Source organism: Haliaeetus albicilla, chromosome 6, assembly GCF_947461875.1.
Source record: "Haliaeetus albicilla chromosome 6, bHalAlb1.1, whole genome shotgun sequence".
In the NCBI taxonomy this organism is placed as follows: domain Eukaryota; kingdom Metazoa; phylum Chordata; class Aves; order Accipitriformes; family Accipitridae; genus Haliaeetus; species Haliaeetus albicilla.
The window spans coordinates 7,681,274-7,704,638 of NC_091488.1; the positions used below are offsets into that span (position 1 = coordinate 7,681,274).

Consider the following 23,365-nt stretch of genomic DNA (forward strand, 5'->3'; position numbering starts at 1 on the left):
GGACAGAATATAATAATTAAAACAAAAAAGACATTAAACTTCAAACCAACTAGCTCTTCTTCCCCTCAACCCCTCAGACCGTCTTGTGAAAAACATCAAATTTTATCATGATCTTCCATCTCCAAAAGTTCTTACACAAAAGTTTCAATTTCTTTCCTACACATACCTCCTCATTTAAAAATACAGTATGTTAAGGTAATGTTTTCAAGAACTCTATAATTGTTTTCAGCCACTTCTTTAGGAAAAAAGATCCATGCAATTGTTTCATTTTTTCCATACATTTTGCTATTAATATCAATACCAGTAAGGTGGGGGGGGGGGTGTTTATTTCTTTTTTAGTCCTCTGTCCACTTTCAGCAAAGTTAGACATAGATCTCCAACACTCCTTCAATGGTTTGCGGAACTCAACAGCTGGATAGACACGGAAAGTCAACTTAGAAACACAAAGGAAGAAAAGCTACAGCAGACTTAACAGTTGTAGTTCTCAGTTGGGAAATTACTAGCTAGTTTAGGGAAGGGGGAAACTTAGTCTTTAGTGTATATTGGGGGTGGAGCATGGACATAAAAGGGTCTTGCACAAATGAATTAATGGAAGACAGAGACATACTGTGATTATTCCAAGAGCTGAGGACAGGAAAAACAGATATAAGATAGAAGTCTAGAAAATCGAGCTTCTTCAGTTCTGCTGCTCAAGAAACAACTGTTTGATGCTGCTGGTAATTTCCCCACTGTGCATGTGCAGCTGGAAACAAAAGATTAGTGCAGATAATTTTTTATAGCTAATTTAGAGCTAGACATAGATTTACTGATTAATTTATAGGATGAAACAAATCTCTGTCTCTGGAGTTTTCATTGGGTTTATTACCTAAACAGGTGAAGACTAGAAGCAAGAACCAGGAAAAGTGGTGGGGAGGAGGTAAGTAGTTCTGTCTTATTCAAGGACACATTCTGGCTCCATCTTGTCCATCCACAGCTGTTATCAAATAGATTAGCAGCAATATGCTATTCTAAGTCAGAATTAATCATCTTTTCATTTTCTAGCTCTATTGAAATTGAAGGAGATAATTTCTTATTAAGTTCTAAAACACAGCAGATATTTTTAAATAGAGAAATAGGCTAAGATAATGTGAAATAACAGCCTCCCTTGAGGCTGATTTGCATAGTTTAAATGCTCTGAAGTGCTATACTCTGGAAGTTCAGTAACAAATTGTGAGATTCTGAGGAAACCTACTGCATGGCCTAGCTTAAATCTGTGAGGCAATTATAGCTTGAAAATCTGTTTTCCATGATAAATCCACATGGGAAGTCTTATGTGGATTTGCATGAGACTATGCAGAAGATGGGCTTCTGATGTCTTCCCTTCTTTTATTTGCATCCTGAGTATCTTTTTTTCCTGCGTCTCCTTTTGCAACATCAGGAGAGAATGCTGAAGTAGATAAACCATTTCCTTACATAGTCAAGGGAATGTACTGTTCTACTCTTTCAATTCAAGGGATTGTTTTTAAAAGAACAGTAACAGAGACTTTCTGCTTATTCTTACAGTGCTGCCTTTCACTTCATTAACTTTAAGTTATTTCGCTAAAACAGTTGCCTGCATTTGCAAAAACACATAAAGATATGTCCACACCATATAATTTATAAAGATAGTAAAACTCAAAGGAGAAAAGAGTGTATATAACAGGCCCTATAAATACATATAAAATACGGCCTGAAGACATTCCAGAAAAGTACAAAGAAAAATCTTTAAGTTTTATTGTTCATTGTATTAGAATATTTCATGTTTTGACGTACCAATATGCCAGGCACCCCCGTTTCAGTGCTGAAAAGCATATCACTCATTAACACTATAATTCCCACTACCTGTAACTAGGCTTTCCTATAAGAATTTCTGAGGACAGATTCCCCAACTATTCATTCACATGGTCAGTATGCACGAATGCCTTAAAACATGACACAAAAATGTCCCTACTGATCACTGATTTTCTCAGTGTGAGGGAAGTCTTAGATGTGCTGTGGCTTTAGAGTCCTCTCCACGGTTTCCCGTGCTGATAGTAGAGACAACCTGCACTCAAGAATGCCACCAGCCAGAATGCATTGACTTCATCAGCATCATATCACTCTGGAGACAAACATGGCTTAGACTGCATCACTGGTGTTGCCATGTCATGTCCCAGTACTGACACCCTCTTTAAAAAAGCATGCTTCTCTGTCAGCTATAATGTAAGAATGCTGCTTTTTTATAATGGTTTCACCTGGTTGAGAGAGGTAAGCCAGTGGGAATCAGCAATCAGGAAACTGCCACGTACATGGAGTAGGAAAGGGGTCCGATGCCTTCCCTTCTGCTGGAAACTTCACAAAGCAAATTGCATCTGTACAAGCTTCTGAGTGCCCTGATGGCACTTCAGAGATAACAGAACAAGGGAAGATGCTAGCTCAAGGATTAAACAGGGCAACAGTCATACAGATAGGCCAAAGGTGTCCAAAGATGGCCAAGAAGGAAAGCCATTCTGTCTTGCATACACTGTGTTCAAGAAAGCTGCTATTTTGTAGTGAGCATAAACAATAATTTCTTCAAAAGCATATGTAATCTTCAGAGTAGCAGTTGACCTGCCTGTGATGGCAAAGCCTAATTAGGTGCAGCACAGCACCACAAATTTGGATTGATTTTACTGGGAAAATTGGCAAGGTGTGAGAAAATACCTAATCCTTGCAAGAAAAGAAAGGTAAAAACATAGACAAAATGGTAGTAGCATCTCAAGGACACAGTATGAAACTACTGAAATTAAATGGTATAAAAATTCTATGAAAAGAAAGCGAAGAATCAGAAGGTGGCAACTCAGCAACATCATGGATCAACCCATTCCAAGAAACAGTGGAGGCTGAGCTGTCCCCAAATGACTGATGACAACCTGAGCAGCAAAGATACATCCCGTGTCTCACTGGGAATACTGACCATATTAATATCTAGCCTAGCAGCATGTTAGTCCTAGTTATCTAGTGCATCCATTAGCCAATAAAACAAAGCTCTGTATTCTAAAATTACACAAATCCTGCTTGCAAAGTCTCTTTGTGCACAGCAAAAGATGCCCACCCCAAAAGTGATCCAGTGAGGAAGGAATCTCATGACCCCAAGGTGGAGGACATGTACGTCTCTCACTCAAAGGACAATTCCAGTGAAGATGGTATCACAATATTCTCATGAAGCTCCTGGTTGCCAGACCACCAACTCTATGCGACCTCCATCAGTCAGGGACAACCCACCAGTCTACAATGGGATACGGCCTGTCAATAAACCTTTCTCTGACAGACTGGTGCTGAGGACACGTGGCCCATAAATTTTTCTACTAGGTAACCAACAACCAGTAACTCTCCATTTAGATGCAGTCTGTGATCAGCCAGCCACTGTCCTGTATTCATAGTAACATAGCAGAACCCGAGCTAAACCTGCCTTTGCACACTGAATCGATCCAGGAGTTAATCCTGGACCCTTCCCAGGAAGGCAGCCCTAACAGCGACTTAGGAGCACGAACAGAAGAAGCAGCAGGGTAAAAAATGGGGACACTAGAAAGCAAAACCTGATCTACTAAACTGCCCTTTCCCAAAAAAAACAGAAGACAGTAGAGTAGAAAGAAAAGATGAGTTGCAGTCCTGTGAGCTCAATGCACCCACAGCTTGGAGAACGGTACTAGTGGGACCCACTGATGGTTGACTTCAGAAGACCGCCTGCCTGCTCCTTGCCTTCATTCCTTTCTGACCTCATTTATTCTCCATCTATGATGAAACCAACCTACCAGTCCCATGGTCCTAGATATGAAGAGTCAGAGAGATGTCTGACACCTACCTGCAAAGCCTTCTGCATAAATGGTAGCCAGTCTTGAAACAGTTAACACACCCATGTGTCACAGAGCTATTTGATCAGAAAAAGGGTCAGCAGGGAAAGAGAAAACTCAATCCACCAACCTCAACCCTAAGTTTCAGTGCAGCCCAGGTTCAATTCAAACTGCTCTACCTAGTTTTACATAAGTTTCAAATTGTTTTCATACATTTATTGTGGCCACTACACAATAAGAAAGTCATCTCTCTACATTCAAGTTTAAAATCTTCCTCTCAAATAAACCCAGACTAGAAGTTATTTACACTATCTAGAAGATGTCCGAGAAAATCTAAATCAAGAATCATGAACTTTGTTTTTCCATATGCTACCATCTGCACCATGGGCATTAGAGGTCACTCTCATTGACAGAGGCAGCTTTTGACTTGATACTAGGCTGTATAGTTCCTGAATGAATCTTGTGTAGCACAAGTAATTAATGTACCACAGCTTACGAACTATTCATGTGAATGAACTATTCATCTGTTGAGGAGTTTTGCTCAGAAAAGCGAAACTTGATAGTTTCCAAAGGTGAAAATTCAGGGAAGGCAGTAACATTATTGAAAGAACATCAAACCTAAAGAAAAGTAGCAAAAATTCATCACAAAGAAAGAAGACTTGAATAGATAAATTCCTAAAAATAGGAAAATACTTAGACTAAGGAAGTTCAAAGGAAATCTGGCACCTGAATTCTCCAGTATTTTAATGGAATTTTAATTCCTTCAGCTTCCCTGTGAAAATGTGTGCCAAAAAGAAGGAAATATTGAATCTAAAACCCTGAAAAGGAGGAAAACTTTTTTTTTTAAGTGAATCTCCTAATTATCCTGACTTATTTCAGTTTGGTTTACAGTGAGGTCTCAGTGTGTGTGTCCTTCTCCAGTTAATTTAATTATTAATAACTCTTTATGAAGATAAAAATAGGATAGTATTGTGTATGTACCTGGTTGTTCTGTCTTTTTATTGCTTGAATGTCCCTTTCCTAAAGAATCAATTATATATATGAATATTGACTACTTCCTGACAGTTGTGTAAGTTATAAAGTGTACAATTATTTCTGTTTGTTGTGAGCAACAAGACCATGCTCACAGAATGCAGCTAAAACATGGAAGAGGAAAGAGAGCTTAATATTTTCCAAAACCTTTTCAAAATAGTCTGCTAGAATGGAGAACTATTTCTCACAGCTCTTTTTTTCAAGCTCTTCAAGTCATTTTGTGGTAATGAAAGCATTATAAAAGAGACAGAGATAGAGTCTTCCTAGGAACTAAGACAACCAGGAAAATCAAGTATGTTAGCTTCATTGTTTTTCAGTCTTTGAAAGCAATCACAAGAAAAAAACAGATTGTGCATGCAGAATTAGTGAAAGAGAAAAGCAGATGCAAATAAGTATAGAATTAAACAATGAAGTCTTGAAATCTAACATTTTAGAGAAATGGCCTGATGACATGAACAAAATTTATGCCATTTCTTAGGGGAAATTATTTTAAAAGTCAAATTATCCATAGTCATAGTGGACTGTGCATGACATAAAAAGTACACTAAAATGCTTTCTCAAATATTGTTGAATAAAATATGAAACTATAATAGTAACATGCTTCCAAAGTGCATACACAGAATTTTAATATCTCATATCCGATTGCCATCAAAGTGGTTTAACACTGCTGGCAGCTTTTTGGAAAATGTCTCCCTAATAGTGTATACATTTACAGAATACGTTTTGTCTTTCTTTCCCAAGTGCTTGGGAGAGTTAATAAATACATGTATTTTACACTACAGCAAAGTTAGAAGGCAAAATTAAATAGCTAATCATAGAGATCTCAGTAAAAAGGGAAAAGAGATGAACACAGAAGAGGTGACATGACAGTTTAAAATACAGAAGTTCCTAAATATAAATTTGTGCTGAAATGTGGACAGAGGTGTCTAAAAAACTAGGTTCAGCTAACTGCCCCGTTTACTGTTCGTTTGATGCTATGACAAGTCATTGACAACAGCCAGCCTATTTGACCATCTGGAACATCAGCTAAGCTGTAAAACGCAATGACCGGAGGGTGAATGGAAAATGAGATCACAGCTTCAGTATTAGGACGAGGTGAAGTAATGCACTCTGTGTTACTGGGAAACAGTACCAAGTAGTCTAGAAGACTTATGCTGCTACTGAGAAGCCGAAGCAGGAAAAAAGGATAGTCTACCATGAGTAAGAATTTCACAGCATGGCTAATATTTGGGCTTTTTTGTAAAAGTACAATGAAAAACTGAGTCCAAGATTCTCAGCCTATCTCACTATTTCTGAGTTTCTCCCTTCGGTTTTTAGAGTCAATGAGGAAAAAACAAGTAATTAGCAGCAAGCACAGATTTTCCACAAGTATAAATGTTGCTCATAAAATGACCTTGCAATCATATTCCAGCAAGACTCCTAAGAAGAATATTTGGTTCCAACATGTTTTCAAAATATTCTTTCTTCATTATAGGGAACAGTGGTAAAGCAGCAACACCTGCATCTAATCCACACTTCATCTACTGTTAAGTGTAGGGAAAAAGAAGCACAGAGTCTTTCCATAAAAATGATTCTTAACATGATTCTACTGTCCCTGACTTGTGAGTGAGACCAGGTGTAAAAAAAAGCATGCATCCCCCAGTCTTATGGCCTCCCAACAAGGGAAATTAGGCTGCAGAATCCTCAGAGCAAAAAGAATTACATCATGAAAATATTTAAGACATAAAAGAATAAGTAGTGGAAAGTACAATTTGTAAAGATCACTTCGCTGCTTTAATATTTCTGTCAAGTGATTGCTCTATCAGTTTTACTATTTACATGAATCAGATTGTTTTGGACAGTTCCTCACTGCTTCTGTGAAAAAAATATATATAAACTCATGAAAACAGTTGCAACTTGTATATATGCCTCTGTAAAATGTACATATAGAAAATGATATGACATCCAGATCAATTCTTACATCTTTTTCCTCTAAATCCTTCTTTCTATGTCATCCAGAAATATTGTTGAGGCATAGTAAGCTTCAAGGAGAGAAAACAAAAACAGTTCCTTGCTGGGAACAGCAGGGTCTGCAACATCCTTTACAAAATAAAGGTGTGGCAAGTACATCTTCAGGAAAATCACAGTATATGGCGAATTTTTGAATGAAATTGAAAACAAGTCACCCTCATTTCATTTTTCTAACTCAGGTCTTTAATTTGAGATAGACACCATTTCTTCAAGGAAAATGGTATCGTTTATTCGAAAATCTATATTAATGTGAAATGGATGCTCACACATACGTTTTTGTGGGATACTAGCAAGGAAAATTATTTTCTTTGGTAAATAATTTAAGATATAAATAATTTATCTGTCTGTTTTGAAATCAGAAAGTATATCTGAGAAGGAATCTATAGACATAATTATTCAGAAAAACATTTAAATATTCTGTGTAAATGCAGAAATATACCTATTTCGTATACTTCAGCAATGAATAACTCATAATGATTAAAATATGTTAGCTTTGTGGTAATCTGAGCTTTAACATAACACTAGATAAATTGAATAAATCCATTGCTATAATATACAAGTCATAAATAAATTTTGGTAAAATTACAACACTAAAGGCAATTCAATCCTTTCCTATCCTACCTCAGATCAGACATAACCAGCAATGTAATCTAAAATTTAATTCAAAAAAAATACCAAATAGTTTAATCCTTTCCAGATAGTTCAGGTTTATAGTTTATAGTTTCTATTGTCACATTTGACATTATCAGGAACAACATAGGAAAATACAGAAAGTAGTAATTTGCAACAGAAAAGTTTAAAAGACTGGCAAGTCTGAAGAGAAAGATAAGCATATCTAGAACCAAATCACTATGAAGCCTATTTCCTATTTTGCTTTCTGTTAATTCAGTAAAAAGTAAAAGCAGTTATAAATGCTTAACTCATTTATTTTTGGAATTTCTTACCCCTTCCATTTCTCCTTAACTGATCCTTCAAACTAGGAAAATTTTCTTTTTAAAAGAAATTTATTAGCAATTACATGTTTTTTCTTCCTGGTGCTTCAGGTTTTAGGAAACTGTGACTTGTTGCAGGATAAATTAACAAAATAAGTATTGATAATAGTTTAAATATATTTAAAAGATTACTTTTCAAGTGTATTCATTTGCACTTATTACAAAAACATACAATTTCTCATAAAAAAAACTTTTAAGAAGCTTTTCCATTTATATTTAATTAAGAATTTTAACAATTGATGCTTTTCTACCTAGTATTTCATAAAGTTTTTTTATAGTGGTGTTGCTCATCTTGACAATCCTAAAATACAACTATATTGATATGGATTTAATCTCTTAATTCAAAGCCTTTCCTCGGAATACATCAAGACTGGATTACTATAAGGGCTCATTCACCCTTTTTATGTCATACTTGTATTACCTATTATGAGGTCAGGTTGCATCCCTCTTCTTTCTTTTACACATAATCATCACTTTGACATCACACATGACATTGGTGCTTTGATGGTAAGACATTATTTATGAAAGAAAACATATTTCAAAAGTCCAAGAAAATCATTGCAGGGATGAGGAAAAAATAACTGTATAAAAATGAACAATACATACTTCAGAGGAGCTTTACTGGATGCATCTCTGATTATTACTTACTTACTCATTTATTTTAAGTAAAACAAACAAACTTCATTGACATGGGCTAATTCTTGTTTCCACAAGGAGCCAGATTCAACACATCAACTGGCGAGTTGCACTCAACAAAATACCGAATTTCATACACACTCTAGATTTCAGGGACCATACGAGATCACACCTTGTAAAAAATTCAAAGTAGAAGTCAAGAAATTACATACCTCGTGGTTGTTTAAGCAGAAGATGGAAAACAGATTCCTTGTTGGTGGATTTGGATAGGACAGATGCACTGAGATGACAACTGGACAGCTCCTGATCTAAAAAAAAATATTTAAAAAATCACTCAGGGCAATTCATTTAGAAGTCAAAATTGATTGAACAATATCCCTAATAAAACAGCTCCATAGACAAAGGTTTTAAAAAATACATTCTCAATGGGAGCGCATGGGCCTTTTTTTCCCCGCTGTTGCTTAATGGTTCTCTCAGTATTTTCTTCATTGTGATAAATAAAATTATAGATACAATATGGAGATCTTAAATAGAATAAAAATAAAATAACACACCATCGAGTAAACCCAAAGTTTAAAATGTTTTCAGTTAAATAACATCTAGAGATTACAAAAGAAATTGTTTTCTAGATAAAAAAAAAATCAAATGGCCAAGAAAGCCCATGGTGATATGAAACATGTAAGAGAAAGCTTGAGAGAAACAGGTTCAGGACCAGCAGTACGGCAACAGCTGCAGACAAGAATTGCTTTCTTGATGACAAGTTACTGGATCAACTAACAGATTACTGCATAGAGACAGAGGATGTAGGCATTACTTTGATTGTTTTCACTGATTACTGTCAACGGTGTGGATAAATGAAAAATGAGATAGGAAAAACTGGTTCGAAGTCTGATTTTATAAACGGGTTTTGGAGCTGTTCAAGCAACCAAAGGTGTCTTGCTAAAAGAATTGACACTTGCAGGAAATGCCATGTAGGAAATATATCTAGCAGTTAACTTCAAGAATCTGAGCCCAATAGATAGACTATATCTGAATAATACGTCATATTAAAGGGTAGCAACCCAGAATGATGAACTGCTGATAGGAAGATATGATACACAGGAATGCGTCAAACAGCCAGGGGGAAGACTGTCATTTGGGGTTACGGAACAAAGTTAAAATAGCTTTAAGGAACAGAACAATGAGCGAAGATGTTCAGGAAGGCAAACAAAAGCTCCCCTGGAAATATCAAACTTCTTGCTTCTTGTGAGAACAAAAACAGCCTCAAAATTAGTTTACCTCAAGAACAAAGTTTCAGGTGCTGGAAACCAGCTTAGAGGTTTGAAACAGAATTTGCAATCTATAGGGAAATACTTAAAGAATTGAAAGACCATTTCCAAATATGAAAAAATGGCTGCAAAAGAAAAGCCTACACACCCCATTTTAATACATCGATAAAGGAACTATCTTTCCATCTTTCTTGACCTGAGATACTGCAATGGCAGAAACAAGCTTAGTGTGAAAGCTTTCCCTATAATGCTAATTATTCTGAAGGAATTCTTTTCTATTTTTTTGTCTGTGATGCAAACAAGCTGAATCCTGTAAATATCCCCTACGAGAAGAGTTTTCCAAAGTGTAAAATATCTGTTATTTATTTTTTCTTTATATCTGTCTACATAGTCAGCTAAAAAGTAATTTTCACAGAACTAGCTAACTAAACTCTGGAAATCTTTCTTTTCTATCTGAAAAATAATTTCACTGTATAAAATTAAAAGCACTATGTTATGTTTCGTGATGTTTCACAAATGCATTTATCAGTTCAGAAGTGAATTTATATATTGCATATTATTTTTCTAATTGGTAGCTAACATCACGGTTTGAATTATGCCAAAATCAGCACAAAGTGATGTTAGCACTTTTATTCTAAACTGATTATCCACATTCAAAACCGATTTGAAAAATAATAAATTTTTTCACATTTCTCTTACTTCATTCTAACACTGATTTAAATATATGCAATATTACTTATGTCCAGTGTATTTTACCTGAAAGAAAAATAACTGTTACTAGCAGACTTACCTTTGAGTATTTAGTTCAGTTACATAATAAAGTCAGAGCAAGCAGCTTGAAAACATTTTGCAATGCACATTTTGAAAGTGGCAATCCTCGTTTCGAAATCTTTGTATGGAAAAAGACATGGCCAAGCTACTGTGCGTGCAACCTTATCTTGGAAATAAGGTAGGATTTAATAATCAAGAATATGAGACAGCTATTTTAATATGACTGTGCACACACTCTTACCCAAAGCAATCTTATACACTGCCACAGATATCAGTTTTCATAAGGTAGATAACACTGGATTCCAGAGAGGAACCAATTTACCTCCCTTATCTGATTCCTAATTACCACTGTAGCTTTAATCTTTTATTTGATCATGGCCCTTCAAAGTTTGAAGTGAATAGCCTCTAAAAAACTGTTGCACTTTTTTCTTGAAGCTTCAAAATACATTTGGCCCATTGAAAACATGAAATTAAATTATCCATGTCTTTGTCGGTGACATGGACGGTGGGACTGAATGGACCCTCAGCAAGTTTGCTGACGGCACCAAGCTGCGTGGCGCGGTCGACGTGCCGGAGGGAAGGGATGCCATCCAGAGGGACCTGGACAGGCTCGAGAGGTGGGCCCGTGCCAACATCATGAAGTTCAACAAGGCCACGTGCAAGGTCCTGCACGTGGGTCGAGGCAATCCCAAACACAGATACAGGCTGGGCGATGAGTGGATTGAGAGCAGCCCTGTGGAGAAGGACTTGAGTGTGTTGGTTGATGAGAAGCTCAACATGAGCCAGCAATGTGCGCTTGCAGCCCAGAAAGCCAACCGTATCCTGGGCTGCATCAAAAGAAGCATGGCCAGCAGGTCAAGGGAGGTGATTCTCCCCCGCTACTCTGCTCTCATGAGACCCCAAGCGAAGTACTGCATTCAGCTCTGGGGCCCCCAACACAAGAAGGACATGGAGCTGTTGGAGCAGGTCCAGAGGAGGGCCACAAAGATGATCAGAGGGCTGCAGCACCTCTCCTATGAGGACAGGCTGAGAGAGTTGGGGTTGTTCAGCCTGGAGAAGAGAAGGCTACGGGAAGACCTTATAGCTGCCTTCCAGTACCTAAAGGGGGCCTACAGGAAAGATGGGGAGGGACTCTTTAACAGGGAGTTTAGTGATAGGGTGAGGGGTAATGGTTTTAAACAGAAAGAGGGTAGATTTAGATTAGATAGTAGAAAAAAGTTCTTTACTGTGAGGATGGTGAGGTACTGGCACAGGTTGCCCAGAGAGGCTGTGGCTGCCCCATCCCTGGCAGTGTTCAAGGCCAGGTCGGATGGGGCTTTGAGCAACCTGGTCTAGTGGAAGGTGTCCCTGCCCATGGCAGGGGGGGTGGAACTAGATGATCTTTAAGGTCCCTTCCAACCCAAACCATGCTATCATTCATTCTAACCAAAATAAATCATTACAGGTATTAACAAACCACTAACACTTAGGGACAATTCTTATACAGGTGAACTCTGTGGGGTCTGGTTTACACTGGAGATTTCAGTGGTATCAATTATTTATATCAGTTTCGTTGCTTCCATAAAGTCTTAGTAGAAATATTATATAGTGGTATTTACAGAAGAGCAGTAACATTCAACTTGAAACAGCTGAACTAGTACAAATGGTTGCTAAACCATCTGTAACAAGAGTTTGCATACTCTGTAGCTCTGATCATTGGCTCATATTGGGGAAAATTACCTGCTGTCAAATAAACACTGCTCCCATGAATATTCTTAATGTCGCTATGAATGCTTATATGAATAACAGCTGCAGATTTAAGCCACAGATATGTATCTAAATCCTGGGAAGAAAACTTATTGCTATTAAATTCAGTAAGAAAACACCAAGTTTTTGGAGGTCCAAGATTTTACCCCTTCATCACAAATTATCAGATGGCAGGTAGTTTTACTTGCTCTATATTTATCCAAAATAAAAGACTGTACTACAATATCAGTCAAAATTCACAGAAAGAAACCTTTCTGAGAAATAATGCTCTTGGGTTTGACAAAGCTTCAGAAATGCAAATGACAGCTTCAGAAATGGTCCGGATATGACAATTTCCAATTAATTTCTATTTTAATTCCTGAACCGTGCAATTTTAAACATAATTTCACATCTATCTAGGGCAGAAAGTGCCTATGAAATATTACTTGAAAACAAGATACAGATAACTTCTGTAATCTTCTTTAAGGCATTAAGTAAACCTATAAATGTTGATCTTTATTGCTTGTACACTTTAATTGAGAGGCCCTATTTTCATTGTTGTCACTTCTAATTCTCTTAAGCAGCAGCACATGGTCTGAAACACAATTTGCAAAGATCAAGATCAATTAAACATTTCATTCTGCCTTCAGACTTGCTAGTTCCTGTTGATTTCCCCATTCTGCCCTCTCTCTGGCCTCCAGTAATGCCAGCAATGAGCATGATGAGTCCAGCGCAAGATTAAATAAAGGAAGGCATTCCAATAATTTGCTTTAATGCTAAAATATCAGGTAAGACGTTTCAAAATGGGAGTAGTCTGGGGTTTATATTACTAAACCTACAGTTTTAAGTGTCTGTTCTCAGAGATGGATTCAAAAACTTGTGGATTTGAGTTACCTGCCGACAAGGGTCATTTCTACTCTTTGGATTAACATTTTTCAGGGAAAAAAACAGGTTTTAAGAATGACTAGGCTGTCACTCTTTAAGGAATAAATTAAGACTACTTCCTATTTCAGACTAAAATGTTTGTGTTTAACTAATTCACATGGAAGGTTACTATTGTTATGTCTGACGTAATATTACTGTCATTCCTAATTTGCTTGTATTTTCCCAAGTGTATTCTTGCACTGGTATGAGAGATCTTAGGACAAAAATAGGCTCTTCATATCAAAACACATTAAAATAAAGTGTAGATTATCACAACATGGGTAAGAGATCCGGTCTTCTCCATAACTTAGGACTGCAAATAGTCTTGAAATAATGTATAGTTTTGGACATCTCATTAACAAACTGATACAACCAAAATAAACAGGGAAAAAAGGGGGGGGGGGGGGGGAATTTGTAGCAGAGCAAGTTCTGAACTACCAAAGTTCAGTTCTTGGTAGGGAAGGAAGTGTACTAGAAGTACTGTATTCATACTAGGATAACTTTCTCACCAGACTGATTAGCCTTGCAGGATGGCAAATTCATTCTTAATGTTGAAAAAAACCCAAGTTAATTAGCTTATACTGTACACTGGGCTAACATATCTGCATTGCTATGGTATATAAAATATCAAAGTTAATATATTAAAATACTATTTGCTTTCTTTCCAGGTAAACTATGTTTCGAGAACATGAAAGTTCAACTAAATATTTAGGCCATTATGGAAATTATTTCCCAGGGTATGTAATGGCCAGAAATACTAAGCTGAACTTATGCGTCCATGACTTTGCTCATAAGACTACATTTCTCTTCCTCTTGAAAGAAGGAAATAGGAATTACAGTAAAAATTCCTACAGAGAGCAAATCATAGCATGCACAACCATGTCTAAAGACAACGTAATGCATAACTCAACTATCTTGTTGTGATTAAAAATAAGCACACATTACTTGCAGGTCACCAGCAGCAACTGAACTAGAAAATTAACATTATGTATTAAGCTGATTAACAAATTTGAGACAGCTTTTAAAGACAAGTATGGTTTCACTTCCATAAAGATCACAGTACAAAATTTATTTTTTCAAAGAAAACTTTTCATAATTCCACAGATCACAGAAACATTAGATCATCATCATGTCAGGTCTACTGATGTGTAAAGAAAAATGAAGACTGAAAACTTCTCATGCATAAAAACCAACATCAGTCTTTTACTGTCTAAGCCAGTTACCTTTGCACTGTCTCTATTACTGAAAATCTCCCTGGGACAAGTTAATGCTCTATAGTTAGAGAGATGACTATGTTTTCACCAAAATACTTAAGCAATGCAGGTTCTGCTAGTTTCTCAGAACATCACAGTTCACTAGGTTTTAGTGCCAATATTTAAGCTCTAGAAATAATTTCTGATGAAATTGCATTGTGGATAAGTTTGATCGTTCTTCTCCATTTTTTGTGAATAGCGTGTTAGATTAGCTTGTTTACAAATAATAGTAGTATTAGAGTACTAAACTATGCTATCCAGCACCAGATTTGTGCTCAACAAGCCAAGAAGCTTGTTTCTCATAACTGTTCTTATACAAATCAGAATACCAGCTTGCACTTTACACTAGAATAAAGCATGCTGCACTCCATGAGGTGTAATGGGAACCTTCATACCACGCATGTAATACACACCTACACATCAAGAGATTTTATAAATGGTTACCTCCTGGTCAAATAGGGTGGGTTGCACAGCTAGGAATTCACAGTGCTTCTCTAAGTGTCTGAGCTAAGATAAGCACAAAGGGTAGATGGAACGAGAGGGCAAAATACAAAGGCTTAACATTTTAGAAGGAAAATTGCTTTACTAACAATGTAAAAGTTTACTGTATCTTCAAGCTGCTCCATGGAAGGTGAGTTGACGAACAAAAGCAATTAAAAAAAAGAGTTACACCAATAATTTATCAAAGTACCTCTGGACTGAAGCCCTACCATCCATCATGTCAGGCGCTTCCCCTAATTTACATTGCACTCTCTGTCATCATCCATGTCGTTAATAAAGGTCTTGAATAATACAGGCCCCAGTGCTGACCCCTGGGGTACTACACTCATTACCAGCCAGCAGTTGACTGTCAAGATGTTGATCATTATCATTTGAGACCAATAATTCAGCCAAGTTTTCAACCCACTCAGCAGTCCATTCATCAAGCCTAGAATTCCTTAGCTTCCAAAGAATGCTACAGGAAACAGTGACAAAAGTCTTACTAAATCATGGTATATTACATCCACTGCTCCTCCCTCATTTGCATAATCACTCATTTACATATGGAAGGCAATCATGTTAGTCAATCATGATTTGCACTTAACAAACCCATTTGACTACTCCTGATTACCTTCTTGACCCTCATGTGATTGGAAACGGACTGCAAGAGGATATGCAATTCATGGGCTACGCAGACCGCAAAAGGATGTCTCCCATGATTCTACCAGGGGCTAAGGTGAGGCTGATCAACCTACCACTCCTTCAGTCTTCCTTCTACCATTTTTCAAAGAAGGAAATAACGTAGCCTTTTCCCAGTCAACAGAAACATCTCCAGATCAGCATGAATTTTCATAGAGAACCACAGCCTCACAATCACATTGGCCAGCTCTTTTATCATTCTGTGAATTTCATCTGGACTTGTGGATCTGAATGTATCCAGCTGCCCTAAGAAGTCCACAGCCTGTTCCTCCCCTACGAGCTGCCCATCTCCCCTTCAAACCAAATCAGTACATGCTGCTTTGGAAACAAGTTTTGCTTGCAAAGACTAAGGCAAAGAAAAGCACTGAGCACTTCAGCCTTTTCTGCATTGTCTGTAACTAGTTGATTCTCCCCCATCCATCAATGGACCTGTCGGCATTTTCCCTAAGCTTCTTTATGCAACTAGTGTACCTTTAGAACCCCTTCTTGTGAGCCTATACTTTCCCTGTTAAGTTGTCACACCTAATGGGCTTTGGCCTTCTTGGGTTTTTTGCTAAGTATGCTCGTGGTATGTTTACATTTGCCTTTTGTTACCTTTTCTTCCTTCCACCTCATCTATGTGTAGTGCAGGGAATACATTATTGCCACTGCTAGTAACAGGCCACAGGGCTTTCTACTAAGTCAACAGTGCAAAGCCTCAGGGACTTGTCACACCTTGTTTGGACTTGAGCTATTTTAGCTGTAACAGCACATAGCTGGAAGTGCCAACTGTTGCCTGATTTGTTTTTCAGCTTCGGCTTAGTGGTATATAGTTTTGTGGTATTATCCTAAAGAAATCATACAATATATGGTAAAGACCTAGCAAAATGAAGGGGTCATTGTGGAACCAAGCCTGGGGATCAATAAGAAAGCACGTGTCACAACAGACCCTTTTGGAAACATATAAAAATAACACCAAGCAGCTCCAAGAGTGAGAAGGAAGAAACTGGCATTTTATCAACATTTCCTTCCCAGTGACGGACCTAGGATGTTGATGACTTTCTCTGATAATTTACTGTGAAGTAATACAAGGTAGATATGAGAAGATTTGTATATATCAGCAGTAATTAGCATTAATTGGAAAATTTGGACTAAAAGCATTAGTGGCCAAGGCCCTGAGTTGAGCGATGTATGCTAAATTATCCGTCCAGCCAATAACCATTCTCCAAAATTCTCTCTAACCTCTTCTCCACACACAAGGCTGTAGCTGCCTGTGTTCAAGATCTCTGATACAGTGCAGCTGTATAATCTGGTAACAGACTTCTCTGAAAACAGCTAAGTTGTGAGCGAGTAGCTTCTGGGGCTTCCACCCACTGGCTTGAGTTGCATTTAAACTCAGCTGCTGCTGTCGGTCCTTGCCCAAGCTACGTCCTAGGTACGCTGCCTCTGGCCATACCTCTTGCCAAGCCCAGCCTACTCGATTTCCTGGCTTGATCACAGACTTGCCTTCTCACTGTGGACTTGGCTGTCAGTCACTAGATTAGTGGCTGAAATTGGTTACTGCCACCAGACCTGCTATGGTCTTCTTGGTTTGATGCCGTGGGATGGCAATCGCTGTTTGAAAGGCCTCTGCCAGTTTTGCTGTCACCTTTGGCGCCTGTCTTACTTTGTTTTGTGGAGCAGCCTGTTCTTGCTGCTCCCTGACAGCTACTATCACTGTAGTTGGACTGATAATATCTCATCATTTATATTTTGATTAGACCTAAGACTTTGATTAGACTGTTGATAAATTCTTAGTGCCACATATAAGAGGTGTTTCCTTAGCCCATATATGTTGCACCTGACCCACAGCAGCATATGCTTCCTTTTTGTATGTTAGTTCACCGAGAGGGTCCCTGCACTGCTAATCGGGTCTTCTGCTGAAATTCTCAGTCCTCCTAATTAATCAGACAATTCACTCCTAAGCTGTTAATAAATTTTCTGCAAAACTGATGCAGCTCTAAGTACCTTTCTGTACTTAAGTGTACAGAAACTTGAATGAGCATGAATAATCATCTTATGGTCACAGAAGCCTAAGCTATACAAGTGACCAAATTTGTCCTCTCTATCCTTTCTAAACAGCCTGCACCCATCCACAACCATGCTCCGACTGCGCATACTGTCACTGACTGTCTTCACGACTGTGATCACATTGCAGCCTTGCAACTGGCCTGGAATTGCTGTTCCTCCCGTTTTTCCTTTTTGCTGCCCAAGCTCTATGCAAATGCATGCACAAATATTTGAGGAAAGAATGCCCACAGAACATTCCAGTCTCCTTCAATCTGTTCAATGTTTCCTTGGCTGTACAGGGAGTATAGATCCATGTATTTGCTGTATGAATGAACAGGAAGGTATAGTAACTGCAAGGTCAGATAAGCCTTGGCAATCTTTTCTGCAGCATCTCAGATTTGAGCTCCGGGAAAGCAGAAAACTTCCTGAGACGATACACTGTTATGGAAATTGGCAGGTTTTGTCCCATGGAGGAAGAAAAATTCAACCACTAGGAAACTCATTGTTTCCTGTTTAATAGTGCTGGTTCTAATCGAAAAAACTGAGATGCTCAGCCGAGACTCTTCTCCCTCAGTGGAACTTTTTTTTCCCTTCCTCTCTTCCAGAACTCTGAACTTCCTCTTTAGAGGAACAGCTGCAGATGGAAATGGAGACTTCCCCACTGCTGGGACTCTGTGTCTTCTTGATGCTTCTGTCTTCTTTCGGTCACACCAAACTTCTCAGTCTTGATCTGCAGAGTCTCTGCAAAGATCCTGTCAATCTCTTGGTTCATTAAAGCTCCTGCATCTGGCACCGCAGGAATTCTACCAGAACACACATCTAACTGGTGAGGTCGTTGCCTTTCATAGCACAGTGCCAGGGAGAAACCTTGAGAACTCCCAACTGTCTCAGACCAGGGTTATAGCATCCACCCTCAGGACTTCCATTTAGATTACAGAAGTAATGATGGCACCATCCAGGGCCTGAGAGTGGCCCCTGTGGTGTGTTGTCAACATTTATGCATCCTTTTCTACTATGAGCAGCACTTCTGAGCCTTCTGTATGCGCACTGAATGCCAAGTGCTGCATTAACTGCCCTGTTACTGTCTGCAAACCCAGTCTGCAATGCTTCTTGTCACTTAAGGGTGCCTAGATGTCAGATAAATAGGACGCTGGACACACTTTGTTCCCCTTTCTGCCAGGTCCCCTACTCAGCAGGCAAATTTTGGCTGTGATCTACTTAGCCTGTAAACAGTGGATCCACTGCATGCTGCTTCTTCCTTCACTGTTGTCCAGAAGACTACATCAACAGAAACTCAGAAGTGGTCCGATCGTTTACGAATGGACTCTATTTTGTGACAGTCATGAATGAAAATATTTTAGCAGTTAAACATGGGAAACAGCACTCAAGTCTGCCAAAAAAACTTGGTCAGCAAAAGTATAGAGCATTCAGTCATGAGACCAAAAATGCTTTTGACCAGGCACCATTTAGGTAAAAGAATCTCCAAAATCCTCTGTATGTTAACTACATATGTAGCCAAAGCTGCATTTCTGTATTTCTAATTCACATCTCAGAAAGTGTAATTAAATAGCATGAGTTCAGTACAACAAATAAACATGAATCTACATTTTTTAAGTCACATTTCTTCACTTACTTTATGTGCCAAAATCCCAAATCATAGCGTGAGTGTGTAAACCTGGCTTAAAATTTACTTTTGCAGAGGTTTGATTTTCCTATTCTGTTTCCCCATCCATGGGGTGTGTTTTGGGGCCACTGGAAGGTTTATCTTCAGTTTTTGTTATACGTAGATGGCAGGAAAAGTTTTGGCACCTGTTTTTTGATGCTACCTGTTACGTTGGACTAGGTGGGGATTCAGAGAACTCTCTGCTTCACTCAGAGTGAAATTAGCTCTTTCACTGAGTAAATTTCAGTCATCAAGGAGAATCTGGGACTTCACATAAGTTATACAGCATCTGTGAAATCTCGGTATGGACAGTGACTTGATGATCTTTGGTAACTCTGGATCTTATTTTTTAATGTTTAAAAATATTGCTGAAACATACTTGCTTGGAAGGTCAATCAGAAAAAAACCTCAAATATTTTGCCATTACTAACTCTTTTAGCTATCTAGAATCTGACAAAATAATATAAAATATTTTGGAAAATAACTGAAGAACAAAACCAAAATAAAACATTAGCTATTTGGCTTAGACGTACAGCTCCCAAAACACACCCCAGGAGTCTCCTATTGCCTAAATGCTACAGCGCAGTCCACAGCCAACAATCAGCTGCATGTATACATGAGGCTGTATGAGCTAAGAGGTCTACTGTGAACAGTTGCTAAAGGTTTGTGTTATTTCTTAGCTCCCACAGCACAGTCTAAAGAGCTTTTCAAGGCGGATGTGAATGATACACAATATCTCTGTTGCCAGGAAATGGCACGAGGTAAATGTAATTGCATCCCACTCACACTTTTAATGCAACCCAAGGAGCTTAAGTTCCTCTCCCCACCCCAAAAAAATCCAAACCCCTGTACCTGTCAGCATGACATCTACGACCACGTTTTCAGGAGTTGGATTTTTGAAGGATATGATGACAAAAGAATGCTGGCCAGTGCATGCACTGATGCTGGTTGGTTCCATCAGCTGAGGAGGTAGACCAGTACCGAAAAGGTAAAATATCCACTCTTTAAGCTGTAAATGAAACATGTATCATTATTTATTATCAGCTCTGTACATTTTAAGGCATTTTGCCTGCTTCTTTCTTCTAGTGTTCTATGTCTCTTTTCTGTTGTAAAAGTGAACTGCTGTTTAACACTTTTTTTCTCTTTTTCTTTCTCCTTCACTCAAGCTGTTATGTTACCCTAAGTATTGCTATCTGGAAATTAGTAGTTCCAGTCTGGGAGATGTTCACATCTCCTCTGCATTTAACTTCTGTGCTACTCTGAGCACAGAGTATTTAACTTCCATGTAGCTACTCAGAGCTTCCAGTGTGGTGAATGGAAAGATGTAGGCGGTTGCAAGAGGGCAATTCAAAGCATGTATATTAGAACCTGAAAGCAGATGAAGTGAGAAGTTCTCTTCAGAAGATGAAGGAAGAAGGAAAATAATTCCTTGATGGGACAGCACTAGAATGACACAAAAAGCTAAAATTGTTACTCCAAAGATAATAAAGAGCATTAACCACTCTGCACAAAAGAATTGAGAATATTGGAAAGAACTAGTAGATACAGAGTATCACCACAGCAGAAAAAAAAGGAAAATATAATTACATTAATGTATTAAATTTGATCATTTTTTTCAGCATGACAGTAAAGAGCTGCCTGCCCCACATTTACTCTTTTAAGGTTATAAAAAGTGATGTTGATAATGCCACTTATTATGGAACCTTTAAAGGTGAATGAGCAGCAAAGGTGAATGGTAAATATAAAGATACTACCATTATTTCAAGGAAAATGTTTAATTTGTACATTCATATTGCTGCCTTTAAATAATAACAATACAGACTAAAATCTGAGGCTTATTAAAAACTGCTTAAAGCGACCCTTTGATCTGTTTTGTTCATTATCACTCAAAAAGGTATGCAACACAAAGAGAATAGAAAACAATAAATAAAATCAAAACACTATTTTCATTATCTGAAATATCGCATTTACTTCTGCATAGCCCATCTGAAAAAAATAAGGAAAATCTGTAATAGATAGGGTTCAAAAATCTAACAACAAATCTGAAAATACCTACAGTAAAAAGTGACTAATATACTGAGACTTCTCAGCATAAACAAGGCTAAATAAAATGGCGCATCGTAAGTCTTCAGAAAACAGCTTTGGACAGCAAAACTGCGTGCCTTTATTATCATTTTACAGAGAAACATTCAATCCAACAAGAAAAAAGACATCTTAATCTTACTGAAGGAAATTTTTTGGTAAAAGTCATCTAAGGCTATAGCATTTTGATTAAAAAAAAAAAAAAAGAAAAAAAAAGATGGAAGAATTGTTTATATACTGATGTAGGGACTACCCAATAGTAAAAGTCAGACTATAGATGTAGAGCCTGTGTTTTGTTTAGGATTTAGACAGTGATTTATAACACCTGGTTTGCAGGAACTTCTGCATTACTCAGACTAATAAGAATTTAAAACTACCTCCCTTTAAAATTACATTTTGTTTTGTTATTGTTGACTTAAACATAGCCCGTTCATGGTTACAGCTTCATGAGCAGGAAGCTACCACCGCTCGCTGTTCAGATTCTGGCGGCAAGGCGAATACAGACTTTGAAGCAACACAGGACTAACTTTTTGGTGAAGCCCCTTTGCTGGTCACAGTCAACAAGAACCTGCCCAACAGTTGCCAAGCCAGTATGCCATAGCATTTGTGTTCCTGACTCATGTGCTTCCTTACCACATCGGCCTCAAGAAGTTAAATGTAAACAAAAGGCTGAGCACACTTTGCAGGCTTATTTCGAAGGACTAGAACACAGGCATGAGCACTCCAGCAGACCATGTTTTCAGAAAGCTGGATGTGTCAAGTAATTAGCGGTCTACACCGGCTTGTTATTGATACTTGGTGCTTACTTAGACAGTAACAATAAATTTTTTTTTTAAAAGCACTTAACACAGAGGTTACGAGGCAATATTAATCTAACTGCTTTCCATGCCCACTGTAAATTTGTGTCAGCCACCTTGTTCATAGCAAATAATTTTACATTGAGGTACAGTGCAGGGGTGGGAGGAGTGCATATGTTCATATTTTGTGCAGGTGAGCTGTAAAGACCAAGTTTGAGCTTCTGATTTTTTGTGGTTAACGAGCAGAGCCATTTTGAACGCCATTGCTTCAAGTGCTGAGCACCTTTAAAACAACACACTGAAACTTTGACAAACGGAGTGGCTAAAGAAGGAGCCAAACAAAGTTAGCGGTCAGTCTGGAAAATAAAACAAGACAAACAAAACATTATACAGATTATAGGACAGGCCTGCCTTGCCTGACCTGCAGTTACTGTTCCTCACTGACCCGCTTTGTGATGGAGCTCAAGATCATGTATGCTCAGTGCAAGAAATCAAGAGGAAAAAAAGACTAAAAACCCCAGAATCCTAAGGCAAATAATACAAGATAGGATCTAATATTGGGCTCAGTTTCTCTCTAATATTACTTACTACTGTTACATGCTCTGCATTACACCTGGATGCTATCAATGTGGTAAAAGAATAGGATAATACAGATAGGTTAGAACTCTGGGTGTGGGCTGGGTTCAAGCTGACCTTTCAGTTGTGATGTCCCAACAAACTTAATTTCAGATTTTCACAATGATTAGAGTTAAACTCAGATTCAATTTGTGAAGAGCTCTTCATACAGCTTCAAACCAGAAACAAATGAAGCAGGTAATAGCACAGAGCAGTTTCTCTCAGTTCAACAAAGAAGCACAATCAGAAATAGCTAAGGCTTACCCTGTAAGAACTGTCATTAACTGATTTTAGATTAGTCAGCTATTCAGCTATCAGATGGCTTAAGTGTCCATTCAGATATATTTAATCACAGAAATCAAGGGAGGAAAATCAATGTCAGGGTGGGGGGTTACATTAAAAGTTGTTTGAGGCATCCTGCACTGATGAGAAATGGTCTTCAAGTTTTCATTAAAAAGGGCAATTACATGTGTGCAAATATTCAGTGTCGGCTATCAGTATAACAATTAGCAAACCAAAATAGTCTGGGATTAATTTAGTAAGGACTGTAGCCGTGAAAA

At 38.0% G+C, this 23,365-nt stretch overlaps 1 protein-coding gene across 1 annotated transcript in view; it reads right to left on the reverse strand.

Annotated features, from left to right (window-relative positions):
• CFAP47 (cilia and flagella associated protein 47) overlaps positions 1-23,365 on the reverse strand; it is a 334,652-nt gene that overhangs the window by 63,061 nt on the left and 248,226 nt on the right. Inside the window, exons 56-57 of the mRNA XM_069784915.1 lie at positions 20,164-20,320; positions 8,713-8,808 (exon numbers count right to left, since the gene is read on the reverse strand). Coding sequence (XP_069641016.1) covers positions 8,713-8,808; positions 20,164-20,320 — 253 coding nt within the window. The remainder of the gene's footprint in view (positions 1-8,712; positions 8,809-20,163; positions 20,321-23,365) is intronic.